The sequence below is a fragment of the Chlorocebus sabaeus genome, chromosome 7, assembly GCF_047675955.1.
Source record: "Chlorocebus sabaeus isolate Y175 chromosome 7, mChlSab1.0.hap1, whole genome shotgun sequence".
Taxonomy (NCBI): Eukaryota; Metazoa; Chordata; class Mammalia; order Primates; family Cercopithecidae; genus Chlorocebus; species Chlorocebus sabaeus.
Genome location: NC_132910.1, coordinates 78,678,948 through 78,706,127, shown reverse-complemented (window position 1 = coordinate 78,706,127; position 27,180 = coordinate 78,678,948). Strand labels below are relative to the sequence as shown.

At 36.6% G+C, this 27,180-nt stretch overlaps 1 protein-coding gene across 5 annotated transcripts in view; it reads right to left on the bottom strand.

The window, feature by feature from the left end:
• INTU (inturned planar cell polarity protein) overlaps positions 1-27,180 on the bottom strand; it is a 105,169-nt gene that overhangs the window by 16,872 nt on the left and 61,117 nt on the right. For 3 of the 5 annotated variants that reach the window (XM_007999753.3, XM_007999751.3, XM_073017617.1), the window contains exons 7-13: positions 26,948-27,025; positions 23,562-23,766; positions 10,935-10,988; positions 6,667-6,729; positions 5,128-5,349; positions 3,984-4,466; positions 2,275-2,372 (exon numbers count right to left, since the gene is read on the bottom strand). In XM_007999753.3, coding sequence (XP_007997944.2) covers positions 2,275-2,372; positions 3,984-4,466; positions 5,128-5,349; positions 6,667-6,729; positions 10,935-10,988; positions 23,562-23,766; positions 26,948-27,025 — 1,203 coding nt within the window. The remainder of the gene's footprint in view (positions 1-2,274; positions 2,373-3,983; positions 4,467-5,127; positions 5,350-6,666; positions 6,730-10,934; positions 10,989-23,561; positions 23,767-26,947; positions 27,026-27,180) is intronic. The other 2 variants (XM_007999752.3, XM_007999754.3) reach the window with 2 other exon arrangements.

The following is a 27,180-nucleotide window of genomic DNA, read 5'->3' as shown; positions in this document are numbered from 1 at the left end:
TTAAAAATCACCAAATAAGCAATTACCCAGTAGGAAGACAAAAGATTTGTACAAAAAAGCAGATAAAATCAGATTTAGTCTTCAGAAAGGTCACTCCTGCAGTAGAGAATGGGTTTAGGGTAGGCCAGGAGTTGGGAAGCTGTTGCAATAAAACCAGGTGAAAGAAAATGGGAGCCTAAACTAGGGCAGTGTCAATAGAGGGGTGAACAGATTCAAGAACTACTGGAATGCAGAATGGGTAGGACTTAGTTACTGAATGAGATGTTTTGTATATATTATTTTCAATATATTATATATATTTTATTTTACAAAGATAGGTGCATATAGGTTAGAATAATATATTACATCCTGTTTTATATCATGCTTTTAAAATGAACTGCATCGTATAAAAACACCTTTGCATGTCAATAATGAGAATAAACACACATCTTTGGCACCTTTTAAAATAGGAGAGCCTATTATTTACACCACATGTGAATTTATGTTTAAAACATTGAACTTGAGAAAAAGAGTCTCCTTTTACTAGAGACAATGTCAATATAACATACATATTTTTAAAATTCTGATATGGAGTTAATAAAATTTCCGAGCAATAGTTTTTGTTAAATGGAAGACTAGAGTTTTGTGAGGGTACTTTTGGGTTCCATAAAAGGTTTGGTTCCAATTTATTTGTCTTAAGATCATGTTTAACTATCAAAAAATTAAACATTTATATTTGGAGGCATTAAATACTAAATTTTAACGCATCAGATTTCTGATATATTATTTTATGCAGACAAGTTACTTTTTGTCTTGACTTAAGAAAAAAAGAATTTCCTAACAACTTTGTCACACATACATTTGAACTTATTGCAAAGTGTTTCAGTAGTTAAGAATGTGGTAGCTCTGTACTCTGTGTGTGTGTGTGTGTGTGAATTCTATTAGTATGTGTCTAGTTGTTCAAATAAAAGTATGCAATTGAGTTTATTACACCAGTTGATCCCACACATGATGTCATAAATACCTGCCAAGGCGCAGGCGGACCTGTGTGTCACCACATAAGTGCATAAGAAGTGAATATATAACTTTTCATATTATAATAATTACAGACAGTTTAAGTTGCTAAACATTCTCTCCTCACTCAGTTTCTTTTACCTCAGAATTCCCTACTCGATGCAAGTTTGAAATTATACCTACTTTCTAAAGAGAGTGTTAAGGGACCAGTTCCCTGGTTCCCAAACTCTGAGAGTGAGATATACCGGGAGGAAACTTATTAGGAAGTACTCTTGGGAAAAACAGCTATGGGGTAGAGTGACTCAGCAGAACTGAGCAGAGGGAGAAGATGAACTGTCCTGCAGTGGCAATAAGTCTCAGCCGATACTACTGGGTACTGTGAAGCTTGGTTGGCCTTTCAGAGTTGTCTTCAATTTAGGCAAGGGGCCAAGCCTTTGTACTCACTTATTTATTAGTCATTAGAAGTGGGCTCCTCCCAGGGAGGAGTGTAACCTTAGCTGAGTCAACAAGTTTCCATGTAGGACACAGCCAGGGGAGTGACAAGGCTAGGGGATCTGTGAGGCATTAGCAGCCACCATTCTCAAGTGTTGGGAAGGAATACCCTGAGCTAAGGTGTAATTGGACAGCACACCACTGCATCCACCAAACACTGCAAAAAATAGTAAACTCTAATTTAAAAATTATATTATATATACAAAAGGGAGGTTACCTGTGGAGAGATAAAGGGGGTCTTCCACATTTTGAAATATTACTTTGTGGCCGGGCGTGGTGGCTCATGCCTGCAGTCCCAGCACTTTGGGAGGCCGAGGCGGGCAGATCACAAGGTCAGGAGATCGAGACCATCCTGGCTAACACGGTGAAACCCTGTCTCTACTAAAGATACAAAAAATTAGCCAGGCGTGGTGGCGGGCACCTGTAGTCCCAGCTACTTGGGAGACTGAGGCAGGAGAAATGGCAGAAACCCAGGAGGTGGAGCTTGCAGTGAGCCGGGATCGCGCCACTGCACTCTAGCCTGGGCGACAGAGCAAGACTTCATCTCAAAAAAAAAAAAAAAAAAAAAGGAAATATTACTTTGTGCGTTTTTCTGTCTTATAATACTAATATGGTAATTTTCCTAAATGTGTAATGAAATATTAAAGAAATACCACAGATCTTACCTTTAATATGTAAGATATATCAGAATTACATTTGTTGAGTAAAATACATGTTATAGAATTGTACTTTCTCACTGTAAAACTTCCTGAAAGAGTTTAAGTGAACAAGAATAAGAAAGTTTCTTACTTCACTGTATTATATATTTCTAATTCTTTTTCTGGAAGGTCCTTTTTCAAGTTTCCCAAATGAAATGGATTTGGAAGAGTAGACTTCTTTTTAGTGACCTGAAAAATACAGTTAAGTAGATTGGTTTATATCTAAGATTGGAATCATATAGCAGAAACAATTTAAAAATCAAACATCCTTCTAAGAGAACTACTTACCACTTGTAATGCTTCTTTTAAATATTTTTGATGCTAACTTGTACCTCTTAGCTTATCCATGGCTGACAGGGATCCCAGGGTCATGTCCTGGGAGGGCATGATGGTGTTCCCTGAAAACCTCCTACCAGAGCCATTACCAAGTTTGTATGTACGCATACTTGTCTCCCTCCCTAGACTCTGCACTCCTCAAAGTCAGGGGCTGTGTCTTACTCATCTCTGTATCTCCTTTGTGTAGTATGGCCCTTGGCACTTAGTAGGTATTCAATCAACATTTGTTGAATGGCTGAATCTTAAAGGTTAACTCAATTTCTCTTAGGAGCTATTCATGGCTTGGTAATTCTTTAGTCTGTCCAAATCCTTTTAGAGTATTTCCTGGCAATTTCATCAACTGGGATAACAGGTATGGTACTGATGTGAGTACTTCCAAATACACCCCACTTAGGGGTCCAAAAGTATTCTATTGTTTGGTATGAGGAGATTGCATCTGGTTATTTATGCCATGCTACTAGCATCTCATATTTTATTTGTGCTCCTTCTCAGACTTCTCATCTGGTATCACCTCCATCCACCCAAATGACAAGTTTCAAAAGTGTTTTGAAAGATGACAGCATCACTAGAATAAGTAAAAAGCCTCCCAGGATGAATGTTTTGATAATCATTTGGATATTTTATGGTATTTTCATGGGAAAGAATCAGGAAAAATGATCTGAAAAATGAACATCCTCTTTAGAGTCAACTTTAAAATCTTTAAGTATTACAAAGGCTCAGATTTTAAAATCTATAAAAATAGGATAATACACACATACACAGACAGATACACACACACATACACACATTTAGGGTTCTGATTCTCTTTGCTGAACATTTCATTGGCTATTTAGTCAGGTCAGCCCCCAACAGGCCCCACAGCTTGGATGCTCTCTGTTGTCATTGCAAATAGGAAAGAGATGAACATGGAAATTGAAATTAAAGCTTTCCTGTTTCTAAGTACTGTTAAACAGATATGGATGTCAAGGAACTCTTGTCTTATTACTTGATATTTCTCTCTCTCTCTCTTTTTTTTTTTTTTTTTTTTTTTTTTTTTTTTTGAGACAGAGTCTCACTCTGTCACCCAGGCTGGAGTGACAAATCATGCAGTGGCACAAGCTCAGCTCATTGCAACCTCTGCCTCCTGGGTTTAGGCAATTCTTCTGCCTCAGCCTCCCGATGTATCTGGGATCACAGGTGTGCACCACCATGCCTGGCAATTGTTTTGTAATTTTATTAGAGGCTGGGTTTTGCCACATTGGCCAGGCTGCTCTCGAACTCCTGGCCTCTAGCAATCTGCCATGCCTGGCCTGATATTTCTTTTTCTTTTTGGTTCAAAATCATTGGTTTCCCAGCAGTGACTGAAATAACCACCATATCAAATGAAGAATGGTATGCCACTAAAAAAACTGTCTTGCAATTATAAAACAAGGACTGGAGAGACAACTTAGCTCCCAGAATGTACACACTTGAATGAGTACACACCTTAAGCAAGGTCCCCCTTTCTTCTAAACCATCAGAGCCCTGAGATTCTCTTTGCTTCCATACTGCATCCGGTGTAGTATGGGGGCTAAAGCCATCATCTTCTCCACCTTCACAACCATTGTCAGATCCTCCACTGCTACGGGAAGGACTGGGCTTACGTGTCTTTAAGGAATAGTCACCAAAAAGGGTTCTTCTGCATGTTGGAGAAGTTGCTACTTTGGAAGTACCTTGTAGTCTACTGAGAATAGGGGAAGTGGTCAAGCTATCTGTTTTTTCACGTGATCCAGTAAGGAACCAATCAGCACAAGACAAACAGGGGGTTGGAGAAGATGCTAGCCGTTCATCTATGCGAGAATCTACTCCATTCAGCTGGTGAAGAGTTGTTTTGACCTGATCCACATATATACAGTCTGGTCCAGGACTCCCAATAGCTTTGGATGCGCAACCTCCAGCTTCTAATAGTACACATAGCATATAATGTTTCTATAGGGAAAAAAAATACAAATGTAGGTTTAGCTACCATGAAAATATTTACATAAAATGTGCATGTATAAATTTATAAATATTGAAGATATAGAGGCATATGGCATAATCATGTGATGATTATTAAAAATTCCTCCCTCATCTTTCCTTTTTGGTTATTATCAGTGCTTCCTGATCCCAGCTGAAAACAATCTTATACTGCCTTATCTTGATATACCATCAAACCATTTCTTTTGAGACACAGAATTCCCTAAGATAGCTGTCAAGAGCCTCAGTTACTGTAAGTCCTTTCATCTGCAATTGAACATTTATTCTGTTTCTGATTCTATATTCTTTTCATGCCTCCCTCCATCTCCAAAACAAGCCAATGGAAAAAACCACTATAGAAAGGGGAACAAAAGACTTTAGAAACCTGCTAAAATCTTTTCTTAGATTTTATTATTTATCCATGAGTATTAAATGGATGCAAAAAAGGCATGTAACATTTCCTTGAATACTGGTATTAGACAAACTAATAATTTTACATGAGCAAGTTTGTTTGTGTATTTATTTAGACAGTCAATAGATACCTACTTACTGCTGCATCCCTCAATCCCAGCTGAAAAGAAAAAAAGAAAAGAAAAGGAGAAAAATCCCAAGAAAGAAGCTGAGGTAAACTTACCAAGCCAACAACTAGCAAAAAATATCTTCCTTCAGGTTCCGGGAAGACTTCAGTGCTTGAGTCTGCCAAAGGTCGGAGGTGATACTGAGGAAACACTTCTCTCCATATTATCAACTGACCAATTCTTTGTTTTGCTGCTAAAGGCAGCAGGCAATAGTGGCGACAGTATACGGCAATATCAATAAGATCATCCTTGGGTAAATGATTGCATATCAAATAACCCTTGAATTTAACCACAAAGAGCAAAAGTCTACCAGTGATATAAAGCAATAGTCCCATAATATATTTCTAAGAGTTTTACAAACACTTCTTCACTTGGTTTAGAATATTCTAGTTTCAAATGGTGTAAATGAAGATACAGTAGATGTTTTCTTTTTCTTTTTTTTTTCTTTTCTTGAGGTCAAAGTAGAGCTCAAATGATAACTTAAGGTCTACCAACAGGCAGACTTAAGCACAAAGCAAGATCACCTCTGCACAGTATAGCTTCAGTATTTGGCAAAATTAGAAAAGAACTGAATTCTGATAATGGAAAGTCAAGAAGCAGGGGTTATGACAGAGACTTTTCACTGTGCACCCTTCCCTATTGCTTCTTTGTTAGATGTGTTTTACATTGTGTTTAAAAATCCTTTTTTAAAAATAAAAGTACTTAAATTCATTTAATGCTTTATTTGCTTTACATGAACATGAACTAAATGTTATATAAGATTTATTTAAAAGATGTAGGTTACTTTTCTTTTTTTTTGAGACAGAGTCTCACCCTGTCACCCAGGCTGGAGTGCAGTGACGTGAACTCAGCTCACTGCAGCTTCTGCTTCCCGGGTTCATGCCATTCTCCTGCCTCAGCCTCCTGAGTAGCTGGGATTATAGGCACGCACCACCATGCCCAGGTAATTTTTTTTTGGATTTTTAGTAGAGATGAGGTTTCATCATGTTAGACATGCTGATCTCGAACTTCTGACCTCTGGTGATCCACCTGCCTCGGTCCCCCAAAGTGATGGAATTACAGGTGTCAGCCACCGTGCCCAGCCAACTTTTCAACACAGGATAAAAAATACACTCTTTCAAAAGGAAATTCAGAAAAATATTGTTCTCTCTTACAAACTTGGTCCTTTGAGTATTGTTTCTCCTGTGCACATTTGTAAATACTTTATAAATGCTTTAGAATGCAATGAAACCATAAATATTTATTATATTTACAAATATGTAGATGCAAATCTTGTTTTAAGGTCTTAATCTGGTCAGACATGGTAGCTCACGCCTGTAATCCCAGCACTTTGGGAGGCCAAGGCAGGAGGATTGCTTGAGCCTGGGAATTGCTTAAGCCCAGAAATTGGATGTTGCAGTGAGCTATGATTGTACCCTGCGCTCTAGCCTAGGTGGCAGAGCGAGACCCTGTCTCTAAAGTGAGAAAGATCTTAATCTTATGGTACCTACATTTAAAAGAAAAGAGATGAATGTATTTTTCATGTTTGTAAAATTTTTGACAATTTAGGTCTGTTTGTACAACACTGGACATTTAGACTTCCAGCTTCAACTTACCTTGTAAAATAGAGAAGACCCCAAAATTGTATACAGCCGCCTCATGTCATAGTAATCCTCAGACTGGGGGAAAAATTCATAGTGGATTTTATATTTTTATTTTTTTGTGATAAAAATCCCAAATAAGCTATAATAGTTAAAATGAAAATTATATTCTTTAGTAACTAAACTTTTCATAGTGTCATCTTTAGAAATCAATATACCAGAGTATTAGGATGAAATATAATATGTATATGTTTATTTCACTGAGAACAACCTTATTTTTTATTCTTTTAAGATGCTTGATTAGAGACATTTAGAACATAAAATCTGTTACTTTATGAGGGATTTCTTACAACATATCTTTTTAGGACAAAAAACTTTTACTCTACATCATCTACAGTATCCAATATTACCATATGCTATTTTTGAAAGCACTAATTGATGCAACCTATTTGCAAGCTACTGAGTGGTATGTAAAAAAAATTAAGTATACATACCCTTTGAATAATTCTACTTCTAGACATCTACAGGAACACTCAAGCAGTGGAATCATGATTTTTATATAAAAAGTTAACAGTTGGATTATTTGTAATATGGAAAAATCAGAGATAACATGATATTCAACAATGGAGGAATGGCCAGCAAAACTAGATATACCACAGAATATCACACATATGTTAAAAAAATACGATTGATCTATATGAGCAGGCATAAAAGGTTTCAGGATACACTGCTCAGCAAAGAATGCAAGCTGCAGAACAAAATATACACTATCATCTGATTTTTGTTAAAAATAGCATCCCCACCAACTATATACATGTGTATTGGTTTGTGTGTGGGAATGTATGTATATGGAAAAAGGTCTGGAAGGATACATTGCAATCCATAAGAGCAGTTACACCTGGGGATGGAAGTGAGAGAAAGGGATAAGCGAAGGTATTTGCTTTTAATAACCATGCTTAGAGCTTTACCCTGTATACAGCTATTACTTTTATAAGCTTTTTTTCTTTTTAAAAAACCCAACGAAACCTAAAGAAAACTAAAAACTGGAAATAACACAGCCATTCCTCAGTCAGGGAATGGATAAACAAATTGTGATACATGTATATGATGGAATACTACTATTCAGCAATATTAAGGACTGAACTGCCTGCACAGTAGCAGGAATGAATCTTAAATCCATTATGCTAAGTTAAAGCCAGACACAAAAATTACCTACTGTATGATTATTTATTTATTTAAATTCTCAAGACACATGTGGAGTGTCTGGTTTATTCAAAGGGGCTGTCAGAGGCCCAACCATGGAGCAGGAACCAAATAGCTGGGAGCTATGGGGCTGAACAGGGCAGGGATGCCCAGGTATGAGAAGGGGGGTGTGCTGAGCAACCAGAGCAGCATTATGGCCAGGTTGAGCAGGATGATTCACTTTATATGACATCCTGAAAAAGGCAAAATCTTGGGGACAGAACACAGATCAGTGATTGCCAGAGGTTGGGGGTATAGAGAGGGGTTGACTATAAAGGGGAAAGAAGAATTTACTGAATGTAAATTATACCTTAATAATAATTTTTAAAAACTAAGGGAAACAGCATTAGGATTAAATCTTTAATTTCACCAAAAAGTACAGAATAGATCCTTATTTTCATATTTTTTTAATTAAGGCAAAATTCAATGTGAAGTGTTCTGTGAGTTTTGACAAATGCATATAGCTATGTAAGCACCACCAAAATCGAAATGTAGAACAGTTCCCTCAGCACCTCCCTAAAACAACTTTTTTTCTGAGTAGTAGTCCATTCCTGGATATACCAGAATTTGTTCTGGTATTCACACCTGCTGATGGACAGTTAAGTTATTTGAGTTGTTTCCACTTTTTGGCTATTACAAGTAAAGTTATTTTGTATACAGGTCTTTGTATTACATATGCTTTCAGTTCTCTTGGTTTAAAAAGATAGGAACAGACTGGTTGAATTATATGGTAGGTATATGTTTAGGTTATTAAGAAATTGCCAAACTGTCTTCCAAAGTAGTTGTACCATTTTACATTCTCAATTTATCCATTTTTTCTTTTATGAATTGTGGTTTTCTTTTTCTTCTTCTTCTTCTTCTTCTTCTTCTTCTTCTTCTTCTTCTTCTTCTTCTTCTTCTTCTTCTTTTTTTTTTTTACTGTATCTAGGAATCTCAATAGATTATTTTTAACCATAGAAAATATTGTTAATTCCACTGCTCATTAAAATAGTGTTCTATAAAGGCAGGAATTAGATTTTTAAACTAAACACTAGATGTAAGTTCCAAAAATCAGATATTTTAATACTTTAGTTCTGAACTGCTCCTAATGGTTAATATCCATCTAAACATTTTCCATTACTCAAAAAATTATGAGCCATAAGAGTTTACCATGCCTAAATTTCTATTATTTTTACAGACAAAACACCCTTCCATTTGTTTAGGGTGTTTGTTAAGACTCAGTTACCCCTTCAAGTTAACATTCTCCTCCCAATTTCACTGGCAATCTTCCTGAGAATAATCCACACCTTATGGCTTTTACTTCCCTTACTTCCCATTTACTTTGTAAAAGAACTTTTATTACTGAGAATTTTAGCGTATACAAAAAGGGAATTGTATAACTAGTTCCTGTATAGCCATCACCACCCAGGTTTAACTATGACCAGTCCATGGCTCATCTTGTTTCACCTGTATCATCATCTTCCCTTCCTCCTGCTGAATTATTTCAAAACCAATACCAGATATTATATCATTTCATCTGTAAACACTTCAGAACGTATGTATAAAACAGAAGGAATTTAAAAATACATATAATCATAATACCATTATCACAATATAAAGAATTATTTTCATCTAATACCCAGTCATTTGTGCTTACATTTCCTTGAATGTATGACTCATGAATAGATTCAGCCTCATCTATGAGATTCATTGTCTCATAGATGTTTTTAAAACTTTGTTTGAATTAGGATCTAAGAAAGGACATATATACACTTGGTTGATAATATTCAGTCTCTTGTAACTGAGTTCTCTCTCAACTTCTCTCCCTTCTCCCCAACTTCAGACCACCCTTTTCTAACTTATTTGGAGAAGAAACTGTCCTGCAGTATTTGCCAGTTTGGATTTTGCTGACTGTACCCCCCCTTCCCCAAATGGGGTCATTTAACATGCTCCCTTTTCAATGGTATTTCCTATAAATTAGTAGTTAGATCTTGAGGCCTCATCAAGCATATTTTATAGGTGGTCTGTGTGCTTCCATCAGGAACAACGTATTATCTGTTGCTTTTCTGTTTGTGATATTAATAGCTATTGATGACCATTGCCTAGATCCATTAATTCATTGAGGGACTGCAAAATGGTGATATTCCAATTCTGTGTCTTTCTTGACATTTCAGTTAGACTACTTTCATAAAAAGAAGCTCTCCTTCACCTCTGTTTGGTAACCTTGACATATGGTTTAGACAGGAAAGGCAGGATAAATGTCTGATTTTTCTTCATTTAACAGTTTTCACAAAAACAAGTTGATGCCCTCATATTCTCCAAAGTTGACTAGCAAGTTTCTTTTCTTTTCTTTTTTTTTAGTATCTTTATGCACTTACGAACTTATACATATCTGATGTGTTTCAATCTGTTGTAGGTATTTCCTTATAGATGTTCAACAGGGAGCCTCTTCAAGTTGTCTCATGACAATTTGAGCTCTACTATAACCCTATTAATTTTTGGAAAGCCTTCTGAATTTCTGATATGACAAGATGTTCTCAGACTTATCTTGCACATTTTCAGCCCCAAGTTTGAATAAGCCAATTCTTGAGGAGTCCTGGTTCCTTTTGGTGAGAAATGTTATTTATACACCATGGCCTGGGTATTAGTGGTACTTATTGTTACTGTGATGGTCACTATTGCTAGGCCTTTTCATTGGACATAGCTAGGAAATACAATAATTAAAATACTAAAAACCATATTGAGACTTCCAATTTAAGTACAGCTCTACAGGGTTCTTATTTAACTTAATCAGTATTACATTTATATTTGTTTTCCTCAAAAACTTAGTTCTTAGTGACACCAGTGTAATTAATCATTTTTAATCCCATAATATACATTGTGTAACAACTATTTCAACTGAGTAGAAAATCCCAAGGCAAGAAAATGGATTTTTTCACAGTCAAAACAGAGGACTAATGTGTATTATTATATATCCACTTGGTAAATATTTAGAATAATGACTGGTATACAAAACAAGAATTCAACATTGAGCCTTTTGTAAAACTCGCTCCTTCTCTTACCAGTTCTGCAAAATCTGCAGCCTCCAAGTCACTTAATGCCATGTCTAATTCCATCTATGTTAAAAAAAAAAAAAGAGAGTAACATAAGCATTTGACTCATATTAGTTACTTTTTTAGTAATGGCCATATAAAAAGTGCTTAATTACTACTTGAAAATTGAGTATCTTTCTCCTTTGTGTTACTTAAGAAATGTCTCAAAATGGAACATAATGTTTTTAAGCTTTGCAATTATAAAACAGTTTACTTATTTAACATATTGTTTTTAAGCTTTGCAAACATAAAACAACTTACTCATTTAAATAGCATATTTCAACTAAATCTCAATAACTGCAAAATGGTCTTCAGCATATATTCAATGCATAGTAAATTTATGAGCTTCAAAAGTTGTTTTCCAGTTTTAAGTTAGAAATTAATTTAAACCTTTTGATTTCATAGAAGAAAATGAAAATCAGTCTTAAGGTAGCCAACTTATTTTGAGTTGTTCTTGTTTCTCCATTTTTTGTATATTACTCAACGGTTGGATTCTTGAAAAATATCAACATTCTTCCCTGTCTTTCTCCTGGACCCAATGTTTTGCATTCAAGGGCTGTCAATCTTTATTCCTAGATTAAAACACAAAGGCAAGTGTTCCTCTGGAATCTGGCACAGTTCAACTATCCCAGAGAGTTATCAGAAAAAAAATCTCTTACTTAGGATTTGGGTTTTGTTTTTATGGAAATTGCCTGAGCTCTGTCATGTATCACCTTTGTTCTCCTTTGAAGCATTCCAAATTTAAAAACAGAATAAATTTAATCTGAAGTTTAATCTGTAATACAAATATATATATAAATCAAAACTATTGGCAATTGAATTTTATAGCATACATGCTATTTGTGAATAAGAACCCCCTCTTTTTTTTTGAGATGGAATCTCACTCTGTCGCCCTGGCTGGTGTGCAGTGGTGCAATCTCAGCTCACTGCGATCCGCCTCTCAGAGAATCTTTTTTTTTTTTCTTTAAAGGCCAAGGCACTCTCTGCAGGACTGTTTCACACACTAACTGTGTCTTACTGAGATGACAAAAGCTTTTGAAATATTAGTCATGCCTTTCAATGCTTTTCACACAGTATGAGTTATTACTCATTTGTGACCTACATTTTTCTGCATCTAGCAAATACTTCAGGTTCCCTTTTTTTGTGGCTATTAGTCTGTCTTGTGAAAAACCACAGGACAAAAAATTACTGATTTGTGGTATTTGATCTCAGAAACTGTTCAATGAGTTACTATTCCTGCTACTAAACTCTACAGGCTAATTAATGTACAAGATTACTATAATATATATGTTTGTTTATATTCCTTAAATGAAAATATAAAAATATCTTTTCTCTTAATTATTTCACTGTACCCTAGGAAAATATGATTGGGAAAAAAAAAAAAACCAAAATGAGGAAATTCTCAAATACCTGGGAAGAAAAACTAAAGTAAGACCTCATCATATACTAAACCTGGAACAAATAAGTTTTTTCCAAGTTAAAAATAACTATTTAGTTTGTTTTTAAAAATAAGCAAGCAAAAATAACTATTTCCACCTAAAATTGCCAGGCATAAGTTACCCCACACACGATTTTTTTTTTTTTTTTTTGAGATGGAGTCTCCCTCTCATACCCAAGGTGGAGTGCCAGTGGCGCAATCTTGGCTCACTGCAAGCTCTGCCTCCTGGGTTCACGCCATTCTCCTGCCTCTGCCTCCCAAGCAGCTGGGACTACAGCGCCCACCACCATGCCCGGCTAATTTTTTGTATTTTCAGTAGAGACAGGGTTTTGCCATGTTAGCCAGGATGGTCTCGATCTCCCGACCTTGTGATCCGCCCACCTCAGCCTCCCAAAGTGCTGGGATTACAGGTGTGAGCCACCGTGACCGGCCTCACACACGTTTTAAACTAGATTTCTTTTTTGGACAGGCTGGAGTGAAATGGCGTGACCTCAGCTCACCGCAACCTCCGCCTCCCAAGTTCAAGTGATTCTCCTGCCTCAGCTTCCCACGTAGTTGGGATTATAGGCATGCACCACCACGCCCAGCTTATTTTGTATTTTTAGTAGAGATGAGGTTTCTCCATGTTGGTCAGGCTGGTCTTGAACTCCCAACCTCAGGTGATCTGCCCGCTTCGGCCTCCCAAAGTGGTGGGATTACAGGCATAAGCCACCACGCCTGGCCTTTAACTAGATTTCTTAAGGCATTAAATTCCTTAATATTTTCTATGGGGAGATACATAGTCAATAAATCCTACTGTTTTTACTACAATGAGAAATCTCAAGAGAAATGGAATCGACCTAAGTGTTCATCAACAGATGAATGGATAAAGAAAATGTGCTATATGTACATAATGGAATACTATTCAGCCATAAAAAAGAACAAAATCCTGTCATTGAAACAGATGAACCTAGAGGGCATCATGTTAAATGAAGTAAGCCAGGCACAGAAAGACAACTACCACATGATCTCACTCATATGTGGAACATAAAAAAGCTGATATCACAGGAGAGTAGAATGGTGATTACCAAAGGCTTGGTTAGTTAGGGGAGAGGGTGAATGAAGAAATGTTGGTCAAAGGAATTATAATCACAGATAAGACGAGTCAAATTTAAAAAATATATTTAGAACAGCTAAGCTTACAGAAATGAAACTATGCAAATGATTGCCTGTGGCTGGAGGGGTAGGGAGAAGAAGAAATTGGGAGGGGAAAGAGAGAAGTAAATAATAACTACTAATGGTCACGGAATTTCTTTATTAGATGGTGAAATGTTCTAAAATTGATTGTGGTGATGGTTAGGCAGCTCTATGAACAGACTAAAAATATTGGATTGTACATTTTAAATGAGAAAATTCTATGGTATGTGAAATATCTCAATGAAGCCATTAAGGAAAAAGAACTTAAGTTCACGTAACTACTGTTCAAGCTGAAAATTTAAAATACACTGAGTAGAGAATCTTGACTCTTAAACTGCTGTGCTATACTGCCTTAAATAAGTAATTGGCAATTTAAACAGATAGGGCTTTATTGGTCTAAAACAATGAGGTTTAATAATTTACTCTCATGTCTCCGAATGTTTCAGTATAAAGTGAAGGTCTTAAAAATATTTTGAACTAAAAAAAATGAAATCACAACTTATCAAAACTTATGTGGTACAGCAAAAGTGGTGTTTGGGGGAAATTTATAGCATTAAATGCATATATTAAAAAAGAAGAGAGATCTAAAATCAATCATCTAAGTTTCTATTTTAAGAAACTAAAACAAAAAGCGAATTAAATCTAAAATATGCAGAAGAGCAGAAATAATAAAAAATTAGAGGAGAAATCAATGACAATGAAAACAGGAAAGCCATAGAGAAAAATCAATGAAACCAAAAGCTGGTTCTTCGAAAAAAAATCAATAAAATGTATAAGCCTCTAGCCTAACTAAGATAAAAATAGAGAGGACACAAATTACTAATAGCAGAAATGAAAGTGGGAGCATTAGTACAGAGTCCATGGACATTAAAAGGATAGGAGAAGAATACTGTAAACAACCCCATGCTCACAAATTTGATAACCTAGATGGAATGCAAAAATTCCTTGAATGATACCAGAAGAAACAGATACTATAAATTGGTCTATACTTATTAAAGAAATTGAATCAATAACAATTTAATCAACTTGCAAAAGCAGAATGCACCAGGCCCAGATGGGTAGACCGGTGAATTCTACCAAACATTTAAATAAGAAATTATACCAATTCTCTATAATTTCTTTCAGAAGACAGAAACAAAGGGAATACTTCCTAACTCATTCTATGAGGTCAGCATTACCCTAATACTAAAACTAGACAAAGACATTATAAGAGCAAACAAACAAAAAAAGACAGACCAGTATCTTTCATGAACACAGATTCAAAAACCTCCAATAAAATATTAGCAGAGGGAATCCAACAGTGCCTAAAAAGAAATATACACCACAGCCAAGGGAGATTTATCGCAGGTATGCAAGGCAGGTTTGACATTCAAAAACCAATTAATGTAATCCATCAAATCAATAGGCTTAAAAAAAAAAAATCACATGATTCTATCAATATATGCAGAAAAAGCATTTGATAAAATCCGATACCCCTTCATGATAAAAACTCTTAGTATACTAGGAATAGAGGGAAACTTCTCCATCTTGATAAAGAATATCTACAAAAAACCTAGTTAACTTCATAGTTAATGGTGAGAAATGAGATACTTCCTAAGATGAGAAAGGGGAAAGGATGTTCCCTACCACCACTCCTTTTCAACATCATACTGGGAGGCCTAGCTAATGCAATAAGGCAAGAACATGAAATAAATGGGAAGGAAGAAATAAAACTGTCTTTGTTCATAGATGACATGATTGTTTACATAGAAAATCTGAAAGAATTGACACAATCTTATATATTACAATTTTCTATATTAACCTTATATACTGTATCAGTATATAAGGAACCTCTGCTTCCCGGGTTCAAGTGATTCTCCCACCTCAGCCTCCTGAGTAGCTGGGACTACAGGCATGTGCCACCACACTTGGCTTATTTTGTATTTTTTGGTAGAGGTGGGGTTTCACTATGTTGGCCAGGCTGGTCTTGAACTCCTGACCTCAAGCAATCCGCCCATCTCAGCCTCCCAAAGCACTGGGATTACAGGCATGAGTCACTGTACCCAGCATAAAAGTCAATTGCTTTCCTATATACCAGCAATGAATAAGTGGAATTTGAAATTAAAAACACAATATCACATACCTTAGCATTCCCCAAAATAAAATATACTTAGTTATAAATTTAACAAAGTATACACAATATCTATATGAGGAAAACTACCATACTCTGATAAATGAAATCCAAGGAGAACTAAACAAATGGAGAGATATTCCATGTTCATGGATAGAAGACTCAATATTGTCAAGATGTCAGTTCTTCACAACTTGATCTATATATGCAATGCAATCCCAATCAAAATTCCAACGAGGTATTCTAAAGTTTATATGGAGAAGCAAAAGACCAAGAATAGCCAGTACAATATTGAATGACAAGAACAAAGCCTTTGGACTGATAGTATCCTACTTTAAGACTTAATATAAACCTACAGTAATCAAGACATCGTATTATTGGTGAAAGAACAGATAAATACATCAATGGAACACAGAGTCTACAAATACACCCACATAAATACTGTCAACTGATCTGTGACAAAGGAACAAATACAATGTAAAAAGGAAAAATGGTCTTTTCAACAAATGGTGCTAGAACAGCTGGGCACCCATATAAAAAATATCAATCTAGACACACACCATATACCCTACACAAAAATTAACTCTAAGTGGACCATATGTCTAAATGTAAAATGCTAAACTATAAAATTCCTAGAACATGGGAGAAAATTTAGATGACACTGGGTCCGACACTAACTTTTTAGATACAACACCAAAACCACAATCCATGAAACTGATAAGCTAGACTTCATTAAACTAAAAACTATTGCTCTGCAAAATACGATGTCAATAGAATAAGATGAGCCGCAGACTGGGAGAAAATATTTGAAAAAGACACATCTGATAAAGAACCATTATCTAAAATATACAAAGACCTCTTAAAACTCCACAATAAGAACACATACAAAAAAATTTAAAAATGGTTAAGAATAGGAATAAGATGGCAGATAGCAGGCAAGACTAGTTTGCAGCTCTTGCTCAAATGGACAGGGCTGCATGTGGACATTCACATCGTGAACTTTTGCTCCAAGAACTATGGCAGAAACATACCAGGAAAGCTGAGAAAATCCATAGACCCTTTGAAGGAACTGGATCACTGCTGCAGGCTCCCTGAGATGCTGAAAAACTGTGAGTCTGCTTGCTTTCTCAATGGGGAGGCTCCTGGTCTGGGGCAAGTTCTAAGCCCTGGTCACTGGCTGCCTAGAAATAGACTCAGTGCTGTTGAGGGGGCATGGTGGGAGTGAGACTGGCTTTTAGGACTGCAGGCTGTGTGGGAGAGGGGTAAGGCCCATGACTGCCAGTTTTCCCCTACTTCCCTGGTGACCTGTATGACTCAGCAGAGGCAGCCATAATCCCCCCTAGGAATATAACTCCATTGGACTGGGAACTGCACCTCCATCCCCCACAGCAGCTGCGGCAAGCCCTGCCCAAGAAGAGTTGAAGCTTAGACAATAACAAGCTCAGGGGCCTATCCCTGTCTCCACCTAGTAGTATTTCTCTACCTACCCTGGTAGCCAAAGACAAAGGTCATAATCTCTTGGGAGCTCTATGGCTCTGCCCACTGCCTGAGAAACCTGAATACTTAACCAGGTGTCCCTAGGGCAAGTTTACATCCTCCCTAGATGACTGCAGCTGATGCACTCTTGAAAGTGCCACCTCCTGACTGGAGGCCAACACAAAACCAGTGCACTAAACAAAAACACAACCAGGGACACCTTACAGAGTCCACTTCACTCCATTGCTACCTGCATTGGAGCAGGTGCTGATATCCACGGCTGCAAGACCTGAAGATGGATCACATCACAGGACTCTTTGCAGACACTTCCCAGTACCAGCCTGGAGCCCGGTAGCTCTGCTGGGTGGCTAGACCAAGAAGAGCAAAAACCATCACTACAGTTCAGCTCTCAGGAAGCTCCATTCCTAGGGGAAGGGGGAGAACACCACATCAAGGGATCATCCCATGGGACAAAAGAATCTGAAGAGCAGCCCACGAATCCCAGATCTTCACTCTGACATAGTCTACCCATATGAGAAGGAACCAGGAAAACAATTCTGGTAATATGAGAAAACAAGGTTTTTTTTAACACCTTCAGAAGATCATACCAGCTCACCAACAATAGATCTAAACCAAGATGAAATCTCTGAATTGCCAGAAAAAGAATTCAGAAGGTCAATTATTAAGCTAATCAAGGAGGCACCAGAGAAACATGAAGTCCAGCTTAAAGAAATGAAAAACATTATATGGGATATGAAAGGAAAATTCTTCAGTGAAACAGATAGCATAAATAAAAAACAGTCACAACTTTTGGAAATCAAGGACACACTTAGAGAAATACAAAATATACTGGAAACTCTCATAACAGAATCAAACAAGCAGAAGAAAGAACTTCAGAGCTTGAAGAAAAGGCTTTTGAATTAACCCAATCCATCAAACACAAAGAAAAAGGAATTAAAAAAAAAATGAACAAAGCCTCCAAGAAGTTCGAGACTATGTTAAACGTCCAAACCTAAGAATAATTGGTGTTCCTGAGGAAGAAGAGAAATCTAAAAGTTTGGAAAACATATTTGAGGGAATTAATTGAGGAGAACTTCCCCAGCCTTGCTAGAGATCTAAACATCCAAATACATGAAGCTCAAAGAACACCTGCGAAATTCATCACAAAAAGATCATCAGCTAGGCACATAGTGATCAAGTTATCTAAAGTCAAGACAAAGGAAAAATCTTAAGAGCTGTAAGACAAAAGCATCACGTAACCTATAAAGGAAAACCTATCATATTAACAGCAGAAACACAAAAAGCTAGAAGGCATTGGGGTCCTATTTTTAGATGCTTTAAACAAAACTATTATCAGCCAAGAATTTTGTATCCAGTGAAACGAAGCTTCGTAAATGAAGAAAAGATATAGTCTTTTTCCAGACAAACAAATGCTTAAAGAACTCGAGATGGATCAAAGACTTAAACAAATCTAAGACATGAAACCACAAAGATGCTAGAAGATAACATTGGAAAAACCCTTTTAGACATTGGCTTGGGCAAAGGCTTCATGACCAAGAACTCAAAAGCAAATGCAACAAAAACAAAGATAAATAGATGGGACTTAATTAAACTAAAAACTTTCTGAATAGCAAAATAAATAATCAGCAGAGTTAACACCCCACAGAGTGGGAGAAAATCTTCACAATCTATACATCTGACAAAGGACTAATATCCAGAATCTACAAGGAACTCAAATCAGCAAGAAAAAAACAATCCCATCAAAAAGTGGGCTGAGGAGATGAACAGACAGTTCTCAAAAGAAGATATACAAATGGCTAACCAGCATATGGAAAAATGATCAACATCATTAACGATCAGAGAAATGCAAATCAAAACCACATGCGATACCACCTCACTCCTGCAACAATGGCCATAATAAAAAAAAAATAGATGTTGGTGTGGATATGGCAAAAAGGGATCACTTTTATACTGTTGGTGGGAAAGTAAACTAGTACAACCACTATGGAAAACATTGTAGAGATTCCTTAACTAAAAGTAGATCTGCTGGTTGATCCAGCAATCCCACTACTAGGTATCTACTCAGAGGAAAAGAAATCATTATACGAATAAGATATTTGCACACACGTTTATAGCTGCGCAATTCACAATTGCAAAAATATGGAACCAGACGCCCATTAATCAATGAGTGGATAAAGAAAATGTGGTATATATATACCATGGAACACCACTCAGCCAGAAAAAGGAACAAAATAATGGCATTTGCAGCAACCTGGATGGAATTGGAGACTATTATTCTAAGTGAAGTAACTCAGGAATGGAAAACCAAACATCGTATGTTCTCACTCATATGTGGGAGCTAAGCTATGAGGATGCAAAGGCTTAAGAATGATACATTGGACTTTAGGAACTTGGGGGAAAGAGCAGGGGGTGGCAAGAGATAAAAGATTACACATTAGGTACAGTGTGCACTCCTTGCGTGGTGGGTGAACCAAAATCACAGAAATTGCCATTAAAGGACTTATTCATGTAACCAAACACCACTTCTTCCCCAAAAACCGATTGAATTAAAAAAAATGGGCCAAAGGCCTTAACAAACAGTTCACCAAAGAAGATATTCAGAAGGCAAATAAGCACATGAAAAGATGTTCCATATCATATGGTCATCAGGGAAATGCAAATTAAAATAACAATGAGACAGAACTAGACACACAGTAGAATGACCCAAATCCAAAATATTGACAACACTAAGTACTGACAAGGATATGGAACAACAGGAACTCTCATTCATTGCTGGTAGGAATACAAAATACAGCCACTTCAGAAGACAGTTTGGTAGTTTCTTACAAAACTAAACATTCTCTTGCTGTTTGACCAAGAATTAATTGTCCAAACGTGGAAGCAACCAAGATTTTCAGCGAATGGATGAATAAACTGTGGTACATCTGAACAATGAAATACTATTCAGCGTTAAAAAGAAATGAGCTATCAAGCCGTAAAAAGACAAAGAGGAACTTAAAATGTGTATTACCAAGTGAAAGAATCCAATCTGAAAAGGCTACATACTATATGATTACAACTATATAACATTTTGGAAAATGCAAAACAATGGAGGCAGTGAAAAGATCAATTGTTTCCAGCGGTTAATGGAAAGGGAGGGATGAAAAAGAGGGATAGGCAGAACACAGAGAATTTCCGGGGCTGTGAAACTATTCTGTATAATACTACAAGGATAGATCCATGTCATTATAATCTGTCTAAATCCATAGAATGTACACCACCAAGAATGAACCCTAATGTAAATGATGGACTTTGGGTTATTATGATGTGTCAATGTAGGTTCATCAATTATAACAACTGTACCCCTGTGGTGGGGGAATGTTGATAATGGAGAGGCTATGCATGTGTGATGTATGGGGGAAGGGGGCATGTGGGAAATCTATACCTTTCTCTCAATTTTACTGTGAACCTGAAACTGCAGTAAAAAATAGAATTAAAAAAAAACTTCAATTGTTATTGTTATTCAAATTTTATATTAATCAAATAGAGCTTTAGACTACTTTAGCAGAAGGTATCTAGCTCTCTTCCCAAAAGTATTGTTCTCAATCTCCTAACTGGACTACAAAATATAGAAAACAACTAAGCCAGATCCTCACTGTTTCCTGTGTATTAATTTCACCTGCTCAACTTGCCTGTGCACATCTAGAGGTTTTTCTGCATTCTGCAAAGCACGGCACAGACTTGAGGAACCGGCACAATGAACACTGATCTCCACACAGTAGTGTTAGATGTAACAAGGATGAAAGCAGCCAAAGCACTGACAAGATAAGCAACAGCTATGTTTTAAGGCAATGAATTAAAAATATATACCAGAATTCACACAGTGATTTCTCAATTTGATATTCTTTTAGGGTGAAATAAAGAAAAGCATATAAATCTTTTAAAGAAATATATGCTAAATTAACAAAAATCTCAATGAAAAAGAGGTAGCCTTCACATGCAATCTGTAAGCCCCCAATAGACAATATTTAAGAACATCTTAAACTTTTTTGAGGAAAGATAATATTTAATCTTAATGTATCTAAATTCTAAACACACAACCCCTAAAACATTAAGTACCTCTACTATCACAGAAAGAAGGGACTATATGTTTTGAGGGAAGAAGTTTCTTTAATGAAGAAATTCTGACAGAGGGGCAAGAACCTAGGTAATGGCCAGGTAGAATGGCAAGCCTCAAGAGATGGTACCTTCTGACTCATGAAGTGGGCATGGGCCCTGTGGGTGAGGAAAAAAGACCCCAGAATGAGAATGGGCATGAGACAGTCTTTGGAACCAGGGTCTTTCTCTTTTAAAGGTAAAGTTATCTAGTTACTTTCTATGTTTCTACCTATATTGAACACTTACATCCTTCCGTCCCTCTTCCCTCCCCCTTTCCTTTCCCCTTTCTTTCTCCTTTCCTTTTTTCTTTTATCTTCCTTTTTTCCTCTTCTTTTTCCTTTTCCTTTTTCCTTTCCTTTCCTGAGATAGGGTCTCACCCTGTTGCCCCACTGTAGTACAGCAGTGCAATCATAGCTCACTGCAACTATGATAGAGTGGGGAGCCCAACTCCTGGGCTCAAGTAATCCTTCCATTTCAGCCTACTGAGTAGCTGTAACTACAGGTGTGTGCCACCATGCTCTGCTAATGTTTAAAGTTTCTGTGGAGACAGGGTCTCCCTATGTTGTCCAGGCTGGTCTTGAACTCTTGGCCTCAAGTGATCCTCCCATCTCTGTCTCCCAAAGCACGAGGATTACAGGCATGAGCCACCATGCTCAGCCAATGCTTATATATTTTTATGACAACATTAGTCAGGTAGAATTATATATCTCATACTTTTTAGTTTTTTTATACAATTTAAGAAAATGGTAGGCCAGGTGCCATGGCTCATGCCTGTAATCCAGCACTCTAGGAGACTGAGGTGGGCAGATTGCTTGTGCTCAGGAGTTCAAGACCAGCTTGGGAAACATGGAGAAACATGGTCTCTACTAAAAATACAAAAATTAGCCAGGCATGGTGGTGTGCACGTGTAGTTCCAGCTACCTGAGGGGCTGAGGGGGGAAGATTACCCGAGCCTGCGATGTGGAGGCTGCAGTGAGTTATAATTACGCCACTGCACTCCCACTCCAGCTGGGGTGACAGAGCGAGACCCTGTCTCACAAAAAAAAAAAAAAAAAGAAAAGAAGGAAGGGAGGGAGGGAGGGAGGGAGGGAGGGAGGGAGGAAGGGAGGGAGGGAGGGAGGAAGGAAGGAAGGAAGGAAGGAAGGAAGGAAGGAAGGAAGGAAGGAAGGAAGGAAGGAAGGAGTAATTATTGTCCTGAAATATCAAAAGACCAGGCAGTTGATAGAGCTAAGGACAAAATAAAAACACCAGAAGGCAAAGCATCCTTTGAACATGCTCTAACACCTCATCTCCCTTCAAATAGTAATTGTATAATAATGCTCCCATAACTACAACTACAACATGCCAGGCACAATTCTAAATACTTCATGTGTAATAACTTGTAACTTTTCCATGAGGTAGGGACTATTATTTCCTCCATTTTACAGATGAGGAAACTGAACAAAGTGATTGACACATCAATTTAAATAACTATTAAACTGTAAAAAGGCATTTATTTGATCATACACTGTAGAGTCTTATGAAGAGTAGGAACTTGAATTAAGTTTCTACTGTAACATAGCCTAGGTTTCTTCATAAGCAGAGAAGTGGCTATGGCATACTGCCTCATTTAATACTAATGCAAATGCTGTAACTAAATAGATTATATGGTGGTCTACATTGATGAAAATGTCTGAAATAATCTTGTCAATCATTCAATAATAAAGTTATTCTAGGTATACAGATACAACTAAAATCATATTGATAATTCTTAACCATCATACAGTCTTACTATTGGTAGCTATCTATGGGACAAGCCAAAAGCTAATCACATATGTTAATGTAAAAAAAGATTTTGGTAGACTAGTGGACTTTGTATTTTAACTGAGAATATTGTTAGTCAATCATGTCATCCACTTTTTTTGTACAGAAACATAATTCTAACTTGACAACCTTACATTATAAAATCAAAGTCACAAAATTCCAAAGGAAGATACACCATTTAATTACGATTTCTGAAAAGCAGTCCCAGCTTGGACAAAGCTTAAATTTAAAAGTAAGAGGAGAGAGCAAATTTCTACTTATAAAGAATAATTTCTCTTTCTGGGTTTATTGCACTGGACCTCCTATTTTGTCAACCAACTGCCTCTTTAATTTTTAACCATAATTCCAAAAATAACAAAAAGTCTACGAAAAAAGAAGATGCAAGATTATAATAAGGCACCTGGTTCTGGTTCTTCTTTATAATATCTAAGATTACCTTGATTTCCAGTGGAAGCGTGAGCCACCGGACTCCAGGGAGGTTGTCTAAAAGTACTGCACTGGAAGCATCGTACTGCTGAGCACTGGGACTGGCGCTGGAATGCAGTTTCGCAGGCTGAAGTGCTCTTTGAAAGAACAAGTTAAAAAAATGATCCAAACGAGGAACATTCTCAATCTGGCAAAAGGCACTGGAGAAATAAGAGCTGTAAGTTAGAACAACATACGGAAATGGTGGTCATTTTTTGTGTGCTCCTAAGGGAACTGGATCTTTCCCAACTACATAGGCTATCTTCCTCACTCCTCTCCTTTAATAGAATTGCTGCTAGAATGTTACTGACGGATTGTGTAAAGAAATTCACCCTGTCCATACTTTTTACCCTAAAACTTACTCTCAAATGTATCGAGTAGATGGCTCTATGGAAGAACCACAGGGCTAACACAAGTGACATATCTATAACAGAAAGGGCTGAAATACCCTTTTTGTAAAAAAGGTAAGTTGTTCTTACCTCTGACTATCTCTCAACCATTTACAACTCCTGAAATCTTTCAGGCAACGTGGAAGGATAAAGAGATTTTGAACTTTGTAATAGAACAGATGTGGCATATCACAGCTCTTTGTAGGTAGCTATCAAACGCAAATCACCTAACCTCTCTCTAACTTTGGTTTCCAACTCTGTAAAAATAGGGTTAATACAATCTAACTCACATGCAGAATGCCTACAACATAACAAGCATAAGCTCATGTTATGCTTATTATTTACTGGTAAACAGTAAGTACATAATAAGCATAAGTTGTTTCCTCCCTTCATTACTGCTGAAGGTATAACATTAAAGAACTCAAAAAACAAAATGACAGAAAAAACTGATATACTTGGTTTTAGCCATATAAAAGTAACACAGCATTGACTGCAAGCATTTATTGGAACAGCTCACTGAATGACAAAATAGCAGGTACATATGCTATTGGTGTATCAAAATAATATTCGCTGATTCATCCAACAAATATTTGAGTGACTACTACATTCCAGGCACTATTCTCATTGCTGGAGTTATGGCAGTAAAAATATCAAGACAAAAGACAATGAACTCCCATGAAGCTTATGTTCTAATGGAGAAACACAGCAAATGAACATACGGTAAAAAACATGAATTCGTATAAAGGACTATGCAGAAAATAGCACAATGTGAATGGGTGGTGACAGGTTGGCTATTTTAGGTTGAATGGTTGGAGAAGAATCTCAGAGAAAGAGCATTTGAGCTGATATTCCAATGTCAGGAAGATCCAGCAGGAAGAAAAAGTACAAAAGCCCTGGGGTGGGGAAAAGCTTTGCCAGGGTGTTTGCACCCTGAGCAAAGGAGCAGAGGAGGCACGTGTGCTTTGATATCTGAAGTCAGAGGGGTAGGTAGGAGCCAGATAATAATGTAGAAAGATCACTGTAACTGCTATATGAAAATTAGTTCAAGTGGCAAGATTGAAGGGAAGGAGACCAGTTAGGAGGCTACTGAAGTGTGTGAGAGATAGCAGTGGCTGGACAGGGCAATAGTAAAGATAAAGAGAAACGGACACATTGGAGATTTTGAAGACAGACTGATCAGGACTTGCTGATGAATTAGTTGGGAATGGTGAAGGAAATTGTTACAGCTTTAATTTGGTCACAACATTAAACTGTTAGTATATAGTTAGTTTTCTGTGGCTCATAGAGGATTAACCAGCTCACAACATTAAAAAGATAATTGTCTCTACACCTTTTGATCTTTTTGTAATTTTTCACAATTGGCCCTTAATATCTTTCATAATCAGAAAAAAGTTGTTATAAAAATTATTACAAAATGCCTATTAATAACATCCGGGATTCACTGTGCTTCTTGGTTTTAAGAACTCAATGGATCTTCATATTTATTATTGTAGTTTGCTCTTTAAATTCTCACTTGAAGTAGAAAAGAGTTAAATTTGCTGCCATCAAAAAGATACTTTCACTATCAATGGAAGATAAATTTCAAGATGAAAGAGAAATTAAGTCCCTCTGTCCCCAGTCTACTCTAATGGAATTTGCTGGACAACTCCAATGGACTATTTTCATGTATGAAACTCATTGTAAAAATTTAATCTTTGATAATCTCTGGTTTTATGAAAACAGAAAGCTTTAATTAGGGCAAAATATGGCAAAGTTTGCCTCTCTCGAGTAAACTTAAAGAGGCAGTTCATAACCACATTCTTACTCTTCATTGGTTAAAAATTTCCTTACTAGTAAAAGGTAAAAGCACTATTTATGGATGCCCAGCTCTTTGTAGCTCACTCATTTGGAAAATGTTGGTAAGTAATCAGGTTTGACAGGGATGTGCCTCCTCAGTGGTTCCTCTAGAGAACACGGCACTGCAAACTAGGTAATTTTCCCAGATGACACCATCACAGAAAATTCCTTCATGACACTGTGAGAACAATGAGAACAAAGATCCACCATAGATAAACAGAGAGCTGATATCACTATGGTTTGGAAAAATGTATAAACTGCCTTTGGATTTTTGTATTGATATACTCCTAAGGCTTTAAACACAAAGATACCATTTTAGCCCTCAGAAATACAAGAACAAAAGTGACTAAGAGAAAAATCGATTTCCCATACCCAGTTTTGTGTGCTTAAACGTTAAATGTTACCTCAAATTTCTGCCTTCAGATCAAGAAGGTTAAAAAAGCAAGAAGCAGAAAAATATGCATAGCAGCACACTTTTATTAAAAAGGGAATATTATTTTTATTATATAGAAAAATATATGGAAGGACACAAACAAAATCAGTCAATACTGTCTCTACTGTATGTCTTTTTAAAATAATACGGCATAAATTTTTTACTAAAGAATTTTTTTTGAGAAAGAAGCATCATATTTCAGGATAGGGAATTTAACAGTCTTACAAGCAAAGAAAAACACAAAAATATATTTTAAGTCTTTCTCTTTTCTGTATCTGTTATGAAGAAATACTCTCACATTTGACCCTACAGAAATATATCAAATCAGAATACAGTTGTAGTTATGTCACTAATTCACTAAGAAATTTCACTAAAGTCATATATGAGACCAAAAACAAAACAAAACAAAACAAAAAAGGAATCAAATGAAAAACTGCCTACTGTTGTAACATAAAAGCCAGTAATAAAAGATGAGAAAATAAGAAGAGGAAGGAGAAAAAGAAGGAGGTGGAAGAATAAGGAAAGAGAAAGGAGGAAGGAAGAGGAGAAGGAAGAGGAAGGAAGAGGAGGAGGAAAGAGGGAAGGAGGAGAAAGAGGAGACAAATAACTAACCTGTCAAGCAAGAAATGGTCTGAAATGCAAAAGGTGACTTAGAATCATGTAATTAAAACTTGAGAGTCAATTTGAAGAAGTACTTACCTATCTAAAGAACCATACATAAATTTTAAGGTTTGGACGACATTTTCTATCATGTTCCTTAGCCGAGGAAGAGGAACTCTAAAAAAGCAAAATTACACGTATTAATTTACAGCATAATCAAATGACATTTATCTAAAAGAAGCAGATCATCGTTGAATTCTACACATACGGAATGTGAAAAGTGTATGTGTCAACTCTGAGTAAAGCTGTATAAAATGGTCGCTTTCAATGAC